At 43.7% G+C, this 9,708-nt stretch overlaps 1 protein-coding gene across 5 annotated transcripts in view; it reads left to right on the forward strand.

Moving 5' to 3' along the window:
- The window catches only part of usp25 (ubiquitin specific peptidase 25), a 38,196-nt gene extending 31,278 nt beyond the window's left edge, over positions 1 to 6,918 (forward strand). The window contains exons 22-26 of one of the 5 annotated variants that reach the window (XM_080867419.1): positions 252 to 330; positions 429 to 508; positions 782 to 905; positions 2,896 to 3,088; positions 4,138 to 6,918. In XM_080867419.1, the coding sequence (XP_080723545.1) occupies positions 252 to 330; positions 429 to 508; positions 782 to 905; positions 2,896 to 3,088; positions 4,138 to 4,310 (649 nt within the window). In that variant the 3' untranslated portion in view covers positions 4,311 to 6,918. The remainder of the gene's footprint in view (positions 1 to 251; positions 331 to 428; positions 509 to 781; positions 906 to 2,895; positions 3,089 to 4,137) is intronic. The other 4 variants (XM_080867420.1, XM_080867421.1, XM_080867422.1 and 1 more) reach the window with 4 other exon arrangements.
- Positions 6,919 to 9,708: the final 2,790 nt, after the last annotated feature.

Raw genomic sequence — 9,708 nt, forward strand, 5'->3', positions numbered from 1 at the left:
CCATATTCATGAGAGAAAAATTGATTTCTCCCTTCTCCTCTATTTTGAGCGAGATAATTAGATTTATGTGTGAATGTGGCCTCAATAGGAGCCTCTGGAGGAGTGCTTCACTAGTCCTCTCAGCACTAAAGAGTGATTCATTAAGCCACGTTAAGGCCTAGGGGCAGGGTGGAGCGTTTTATCTCCTGGAGTACCTCACGATGACTCACCAGCTCCGTTTCAGTAACCCCCCGTCCCTCTTCCTCTCACAGATGTAAGAGCATTATGAATGTGGCACGTGCCAAACTGGACCTGATTAAACCCGAGGAGGTCAACATGGATGAATATGAGGTCAGAAGTTGTGCTGTCTGTCTTTTGTTCGTCTAAAACTGTACATTTGAGCAGATTCATACTGGCTGGACAATCTGACTTTGGCTTGTCTCCATCAGATATGGCATCAGGACTACAGGAACTTTCGTGAAACCACCATCCTCATGGTGACCGGTTTGGAGCTCTTCCAGAAGACAAAGTATGTTGACGCCTCTTTAGCAAATGTATAAAAAACCTCAAACAAACAAACCCAGCGTCTCCGTAGAGATTTAACTGATTTCGCATTTTCCTTTATTTTCATGTAATTTCCCATCTTGGTGTTTACCTGCAGGGGGCAGCAGCTTACAATCGTGCAGCTCCCCAGCTTTAAAGTTGTGCAGTGGGTTCACCGAGTTCATTTTTTGTGTTACTCTGTGAGCCGCCAGTGTGTCTTTGCTACAGTTTTATCTGAATGTAATATCTTTCTTTCCAGTTATGTGGAGGCTCTCATGTATCTGATTTACGCCTACCAGTACAACAAGGAGCTTTTGTTAAAAGGCCTGTACAGAGGGCACGACGAGGAGCTGCTCGGCCATTACCGTCGAGAGTGTTTGCTGGTGAGCCCTGTGTGCCGTGTTTTCCGACTTAAACAAAGCGACTTCAAAGAAGCTGCTTGGAACGGAAGCCTTTGCATCAAGCAGCTCTTCTCTGTGATCTCCGTCTCTTCTGTGTCACTCCCTTTCCTCTGTGTCAAACTTCCTCTGCTAAAGTGACTCAGCAAAACTCTCACGGCTAGACGTTCCCCTCCGACACCGAGCAGAGCACCATAATCAAATTGCTTTTGCTGAGATATTGCTCTGGCTTGCTCGCAGCCCACAAAAGATTCCACTGAAGATTTTTCATCTGATACTGACAGATGAAAATCCTCTCAGCGTTGTGAAGTGAGCCCCTTTTCATTTCACTCCCACCAAGCTCCAGGCTATGCTCGGGTATTATTGGTTAGGGCTGGGGGTAGTTTGGTCCGATCAGCCTCATACTGGTCTTTAGCAGCCCTCTCGCTGCTGCACTCAGTAACCTTACACTGGCATTGTGCTTGTAATGTAATCACTGGAGTGGGAATAGGAAGCAGGAGGGCCAGTGAGTGTAAACACATTACCATGAGACACGAGCGTGTCCTCAGCTAACCTCAAACCTCAGGACTGTGCAGGGCGATTGCCCATCTTAGTTCTCTGGCCAGAACGTCTAGCTGTGTGCACTCAGCTGTTTACCTTCAGCTCTTGTTTTAATTGAAAACACTGCTAACATTGACACAGTTAATGTATTTGGATGTTTTGCAATTCCACCCTGCAGTCTCTGATTCCAGACAGCTCGTTTCTTCAGAGACAAGGTCAGGGAGTTTGTGTGTGACAGCAAGGTGTTTGAGGCCTCGACCAGAGAGAAAAGCTTACCTGTTAAATGTCAGGATCCTTTAGTTCCAGCGACTTAAAGATATTCTGTGATATTAATGATACCTGGGATTACTGTTGAGTACTCGTCTAACAGAAGAAAAGGAAACGACACAATTTAGAGTAAAGAAAGTTTTGCTGAGGTTTTCAGACTACGGGGGAGTTGATTTGTGAGGGAGCAGGGTGTGAAGGGACAGGTGTGAGGCACTGATTCTGTGTAAGTCAGAGGGACGGGAGCACACCAGTGCTGCGACAGCAACAAGAGGTTTGTTCTAGCAGCCTGCTCGTCAATCCTCCTCTTAAGCCTGACGTCATTAGGCATTTCCAGGGCCAAACTCTTCTCCGTTTCCCAAAATGTTCAATGTGGCTTCTCTCTGGGGTGTTACAGTGAAGTTTGACATCATGGCATCCATGAAAAAGAGGATTTACGAGGTTTAAAGGACTTGGAAATTAGCTCGCTAGTTTCCATCTGAGGTTGATATACCATGTTCTGACTGAGGGATTTCTATAAAACTAAAATATGCAGTTTTCCTATTACTTTGGAAATGAATGAAGATAGAAATCTAAACAGCAGCGATGTTTGTGGGGTTATTGACGTTGGGCGAGCTGGCATATGTCAGTGTGAGGGTCCCTGATAGGCAGAGACAAATGCAATCATCCTGCAGAAAAAAGACGCTGAAAACAGGCCATTCATCCCATTTAGTGGACCTCACAGATTCCTCAGGCTTTTGTAAATCTATTTAAAAACATTAAATGTGCCGTTTTGTTTCAGTATTCTTAAACCCCCTCTGCTGATAGATGATATAGAAAAACTGGATGTAGCCACAGTGATGTCACCCTGTGGTTTTGCATTTTGAACGCTGGCATTTTGACTTATCAGCTAAAAACTCAAAGTGCAGTGTGCACACACACGCGCGCACACACACACACACACACACACACACACACACACACACACACACACACACACACACACACACACACGCACACAGCTGCTCATTAGTCCTAAGTAACAGACTAATAAAAGAAGAGAATTTTACTCTCCAAAAGAAACTTCTTGGGTGGTCTGTACCAAAATGAATGTGTGAGTAACTAATAAAAGCTTTGATATAAAAGACTCATCAGTGTCCCTCCCCCCCCCCCCCCCCCCCCCGCCCCACAGAAACTAAATGAGCAAGCGGCCGCCATGTTTGAGTCGGGAGAAGAGCCTGAGGTGACCACAGGCCTGGGCATCATGAATGAGCTGGTGGTGCCCTGCATCCCTCTGCTGCTGGTCCACGACGCAGTGAGAGACCTGTTGGCGGTGGAGGACATGAGGAACCGCTGGTGCTCCTACCTGGGCCAAGAGATGGAATGTGAGTCCTTAAGGGAGAAGAAACACACTTAGCCTATTAGATATTTCCGGAGAGTTGAAGGCTTAGGTTACTAGTGCATTCCCTCGTACCCCTGCCGAAGATCGCCATAATCAGGCCGCGGCTCAGGTCACGTATCAGAAGGCACAAGTCTGACAGAAAAAGATCACCTAAAGATAACATTTTATACAATACTAATGTTTGTAAGTAGATAGAAATACTAGTGTATTGTATTATGATTTCTCCTATGATGGCATTTCAATGTCATGACAATACAACACAGAACTCTGCACTAATAAACACTTGGACCTACCTGTAGCCACTGTAGCTGTAAGATAAATGCTAAATCACAACAACAGTCACTCTAAACCAGCGGTCCCCAACCTTTTTGTGCCACGGACCGGTTTAATGTCAGACAATAGTTTCACGGGCCGGCCTTTAAGGTGTCGCGGATAAATACAACAAAACAAAATGATACAACCAAGACAAAAACTGTGGTATTTTATAAATATAATAATAAACGCGAATTCACTGTGTAATTGTGTAACTTTATTAGCAGCGTCCTCCTAAGATGCACCAACAACATCGAGAGTAACATCCTCCTCTCTTCCCCTTAATGCTTTCTGGTCGCTATGGTAACGTGTAAATATTTCTTTCAAAATAAGACACACAACTACAACACGGGAAAAAACCCAGGGAAACAGAGTTAACGATAAAAACGTTGAAAACCATAAATTTCACACACGAGCCTCAACTCTCGCGGCCTGGTACCGACTCACAGATAGGTACCGGTCCGAAGCCTGGGGGTTGGGGACCGCTGCTCTAAATCACTGTATATTGTGGGGTAAAATAGTAGAGAGAAACCTCCAACAGCAAGCACTTGGAGACAGTGGGAAGGAAAAACGTCCTTAAATATATGACTTTTAAATCGATCTACTAAAAATCTCAGTGACCGTGACATCCTTTCTAACTAATGAAATGGCCCTGAAAATCTGATTTTCACTGCATGGTGACAGTTCCTTATTTTCTGTCTGTTCACTTCTTGACTGCAGCTAACCTCCAGGAGAAGCTGACAGACTTCCTCCCAAAGTTGCTGGACTGCTCAACGGAGATCAAAAGCTTCCACGACCCTCCCAAGCTGCCCACCTACTCCACCCTGGAGCTGTGCGAACGGTTCAGCCGCATCATGGCCGCCCTCGGCAGGGTGCCCACCGAGGGAAGATGAGCTCAGAGGGTCGCCGAGGTGCCTCTCCCTCATCGCAGGCCCGACACGCCGGGCAGAAATTCATGGACCTCTCTTTAACCCATGCCTTCCTTATCAATCCAGGGGTCACTCGCTTCTAGCTGTTATTCCTCTGTTACTCTTTTGCTGCTATAGGTTTTATCATTATAAATATTATTTCACTTTTATTTTAAGCAAAACACGATAGAGGGCTCTGGAGGAGAGGGCAGACTGCTGGGAGGGGGAAACGTAACGTGAGAGAAGAAGTTGATGGATAAACGGTGGCGATCCTGAAGTGGTTGAAAGCGAAACATGTTCTGCTTCAGCTTAGCAAAAACGAAACGAAACATACACACAAAAAAAAGTTTGAGGGTTTTTCCTAGTTTATTATTGTTGTTGTTGCCGTTTGATTCAAGCTTCCCCGAACGCACTCATAGCCCTTTCTAACGCACCCTTCTCAGTGTGAAAAGGATCACCCTGCCGCTCCGCCTCCAGTTTGGTACAGTATTTCCACGTTTTGTTTTATTTTTCTAAGGAAGTCAGAGCGAGGAAGAGAGCCTCCAGATTTATCAGCGGCTCAAGAGGATCTCAAATGGGTCTCATGTCTTTGTGGACTGCGCCCCAATGAGATGTTTTAAGTGCTGTGGTAGACGGTCATGGACTTCCTGTGGCTTGTTAATAAATTGAGAGAATAAAATTTTATTTATGGCCCTTTTAGGCCACATAAACATGTTTTTGCCTGATGTTGACTTTTCATTTGTTTGCACAAAAATCCCAGTGCACTTCACTTCGTCTCGCCCCTCCGTGCTGTCCTGCTGTGCTGCTTCAGCTGCTATTCTGCAGCTTATTAGAAGCAGGCTTTCATTAATGTGCGGATGCAAACTCCAAAGCGTGCAGCATGTGGTCGCAATAATAAGAATACGAAACGGGGACTCTGTTTTAGCAGCTTGAAAGTGGAGCTTTTTAATGATGTGACTTAGGTCTAATTTCCTGGAGTAATACTAATTTCCAGGAACACAGATTACTGCAAACAGCCCATGTGATGACGCCAGGAAGCATTCTCAGAAGTCTTTCCCAAACATCGCTCCCAGCATTGCGCATATCTCAAGATGCACGTCATCCTGAGAGATGCCGCACCATGCTTCGGATTTTATTTCGAGCTTCCCGCTCCTGACCTCATCGGTGAAGGAGCGCAGCTTTGTCCGAAACTCAATTTAAGTGACACGTTTTATTTATCAGCTCAATATCCTTTTAAAGATTTAACGCCATCCAGATCACAACGTGGACTCTGCCGTAGTAAGGCAACAAGATGATGCAGTCTATAAGGCATGGGAAAAAAACAGATTCATTTCATTACACTGGGAATGATTTGTAGAGAATTAGGTTTCTACAATATACCGGTTCCTAAGTATTGATATTAACAGCTGTGCAGGATCATAAAATAAGCCAAACTTTTGCATAAAGGCAAATAACTTTGGTGAAGGCTGAAAAGCAGCTTGGCGAGCACACTCCAGTGGTTTGCATTTGTGCTGTGTCTGTCATTGGCCCAGTGTGAAGCACAAGTTCCAATTGCTCGTGCATTCCTGCACGTCTGTCTGAACCAGTGCTCGGCTGTTAGCTGACAGTCTACTACAGTTGTGTCTGCCTCCTCTGAACTCTTTTTCTTTCTTTCTTTTTAATCAATGAGCCACATTTTCAGCCACAGGCCTGTCACATCATTGGCCCTTTGATGGCTGAGCCAGTGCTGCTGTACATAAGCCGTTTGCACGGAGAACCTACAAGTGGAAACAGTTTGACTGTCAGCCATATTGACATGTTTGATCCTGCACAAGAGCTCAAGCTGTTTCGAGTCAAACGGATCCATATTAAAGCGGCCTATTGTGCTTTTTTCCAGCACTGTTTTTGTTGCTGTGGAGTAGTTTTGCTCGAGTTTATCACACACACGCACGTATATAAAACACTGACCTTTATGCAGCCTCCACAGAGCTAAAACCGCTTGTTTCAGAGGGTGAACTGGAAATTTAACCTCCTCCGTCACAGAAGCCCACCTGATTCGGTTTGACTGCCCCTTTTCTAGCTTCCACAGACTGGGGGCAGTATTTTAAAGCTCCACCTTCTCGTGTTGGAAATGACCATATCAGGAAACCAGTGCCAAGCTGGTATTGGCTCAACTCGAGGGTAGAAAATGATGAGCATTTAGGGCAGTTTGTAGCCTGATCTTTTGGCACATGGCACATTATTGACAGGCACGCTGACTTAGTCTTTGTCAAAAGTTTAAAACATTAAATAAGAACATTCACTGCTTATGAATGACAGTCTTTGAATTGTTTAGAACCTTTTAAGTACCCGTGCTCACTCCCAAGGAAATGAACAGTCTATCATTTTTATGGTAGTTTTATTTTAAAGGAAAGAAGCAAAACACAAAGCATAAAAGATAAACATTTACTGGATGCCATTAAGTTAAAAAAGTATTTTATCCCCAAGCAAAACATACAAACTTAATACTTGGCGGTGAAACCCTTGGTGGCAAGCACAGCAGTAAGATGTTTCTTGTAGTTCATCACCAGGTTTGCACACATCTCAGGGGGGATTTTGTCCACTCGTCTATACAGGAACTCTCTAAATCCTTTAGGTTTCATGGCTGCTGCTTGGCAATTTGAAGTTTCAGCTCCCTCTACAGATTTTCTGTAGGTTTGAGGTCTGCATACTGGCTCAACTACTCCATGACCTAAATGTGCATCTTTTTTAATAGAAATATCCTTTATTGTCCCTCACTGGGGAAATTCACATCTTCCAGTTGACCACTGTTGCCTTGGTGGTATGTTTTGGGTTACTGTCATGCTGGAAAACCCACCCATGATTCATCTTCTATGTTCAGGGGAAAAGTTTCTTATCAAAGATTTGATGGTGCACAGCAATGCCCACTGGCTTCTCAATGCGGTGAAGTCCTCCTGTACACTTAGCAGAGAAACAGCCCCAAACCATAATCTTTCAACCTCTGTGTGTGCATGTGATTCAAGCCTTCTCAATCACTTACATATTCACAGGCAAACTTAAGACAGGCCTGTACATGTGCCTTCCTGAGCAGGGGAATCACAGGCTCCTCCTGTGTAGTTTTGTCCTCCATGATCATCCTTAACCTTCAGGCAAGATCTTTGATGGAGCTCCAGACTGAAGGCGACTGATATATACAATCACAATTGCTGATGGTGTTGTGCAGGTCTAAAATCTTTCCTTTAACACCTCTTTGGTTTTGCACATGGTGGTGGAGGAGTCAGAATGGAAGAAATTCTATTGTCAGGTGTGCTTTATACACAAAACGAGATCATAAGCATCTTGAGTAACTGATGGATTGATTGCAATCTGTGTACCACATACGCACACAGCCTATCTGTGTGTGCCAGAATGTAGGGGATCAATACCTATTTCACTAATTGAGTGTCCAGTCTGGGGTTTGGGTCATTCCAGAGGACCACAACATAAATATGAGAGTCTGAACAGTTTGTTGTCTTTGCCCTCACGGTTCTATTTCCAAGTCCTGCTGATGATCAATGATGCTTTTCAACACTCAGCTTTAATGTCTGCTCACCGGTATGAGTTCAAAATTCAATTTTATTTATACAGCATCAAATCACAACAGCTGCATCAAGGCGCTTTATATTGTAAGGTAGACCCTACAATAATACATACAGAGAAAAACCCAACAATCATATGACCCCCTATGCGCAAGCTCTTTGGCGACAGTGGGAAGGAAAAACTCCCTTTTAACAGGAAGAAACCTCCTGCAGAACCAGGCTCAGGGAGGGGCGGGGCCATCTGCTGTGATTGGTTGGGGTGAGAGAAGGAAGACAGGATAAAGACATGCTGTGGAAGAGAGACAGAGATTAATAACAAGTGTGATTCAATGCAGAGAGGTCTGTTAACACATAGTGAGTGAGAAAAGTGACTGGAAAGGAAAAACTCAATGCATCATGCAGCCAGAATCATTCTGGCACCGATGTGCTAGCCAGTGGCGTTTCTCTTATAGCATCGAAACTGTTAATATTAGTAGAAGAGAAAACTGTAAAGAAGATGGTTTTTGTAACCAAAAGGGAATGAGGTATGCACACTTTGAGTGTAAGGAAAGATTAAGCCACACGTGGACAGGGAAACTGCTGGGCAAGAAAAGTAATTCTCCAAAATAACTTGAGATGACTTGTTTCCACTGTATCACACACAGTGCACTACTTAGAGAAAAAGTGAAAGATTCCCAAATAAAAATGAGCCCTCTTAGGCAATAAATAGAAGCTCACACTATTTACATGAGTTTGATTGTTCTTTAGTTTAAAGTGAATAATCTGATCAGGGTTTTTTCCCCTTATGCACTTTAATATATTATAGTAAGACCAGGTTTCCGTAACGTTGCTGCTCAGACTGAGGCTCGTTTGTCACACAAACCCAAATAAGGAATCAATATTAGACAGCGTGGAAATACATTAACATGCTCAAACCAGTCTGTCAAATAAACTACCATCTTTTAATTCCTCTGCTCTGAAATTTTCAGACAAGGCTACCTTGTCTGTGCTCTTCATCACATCTGATCTTCATCTCATCCCACAGTGTTTCATTTCTATGTAAAAATCAATAATCCACCCCTGTTTTTGAATACTTTAACCTCTGTCATAGGACCTGAGAAGCAATATGAGTCTCTCTCTCTCTCTCTGCTGCGTGTGTTATCCTTATTTCACCCTTGCAGAAACAGCAGGCAGGGGCTCTCATCTGCATCACAGTGCATGTGCGGTTTGTGTGTAACCACCTTTGAGTTGGCCTTTTGATTGACCTGTCTAAGTAGACCTTGTTGGTTTGCAAATGTTTATGGGGCATTAATTATCATTATTGGCAGAGGCATCCCCTAATTTTGCTCATTATTTCTATTGACTTAAAGTGGGGCATGAAGCCAAGCTCTGCTTTGATTATAGAGTAGAAACAGTGGCAGTTTATGTGGCCCATGATACTGATGGACAGGCTTAATTAGTGGTTTCAACTGGTTTTCCAACTGCATCCAAATTTAAGCCCCCACAGACCCAATTCATGACCTGCAGTTGTTAATAGGGAAAACAGCTGAAACAATATGCATGCACCTCTGCCAAGTCTGTCTAATTATGCAGTCAGGACCATAAGTATTTGGACAAGGACACGATTTTTGTGATTTTGCCTCACAATGGAGTGAAAGGAGGCCATCGAGATTTTTTAGTTCTAGTGGTTTGACAAAAATAATAATGTCATTTGTTGTAAAGACTCAATAATTCAACAAACAAACTCAATTATGAATCTAAATAATATTCTTCATACTTGCAAACAAAACCTTTGTGATTGCAGTGACTGCCTGAAGCGTGGAAATAACCAAATGCCGTGTTTTACT

Source organism: Rhamphochromis sp. 'chilingali', assembly GCF_963969265.1.
Source record: "Rhamphochromis sp. 'chilingali' genome assembly, chromosome: 19".
NCBI lineage: Eukaryota > Metazoa > Chordata > Actinopteri > Cichliformes > Cichlidae > Rhamphochromis > Rhamphochromis sp. 'chilingali'.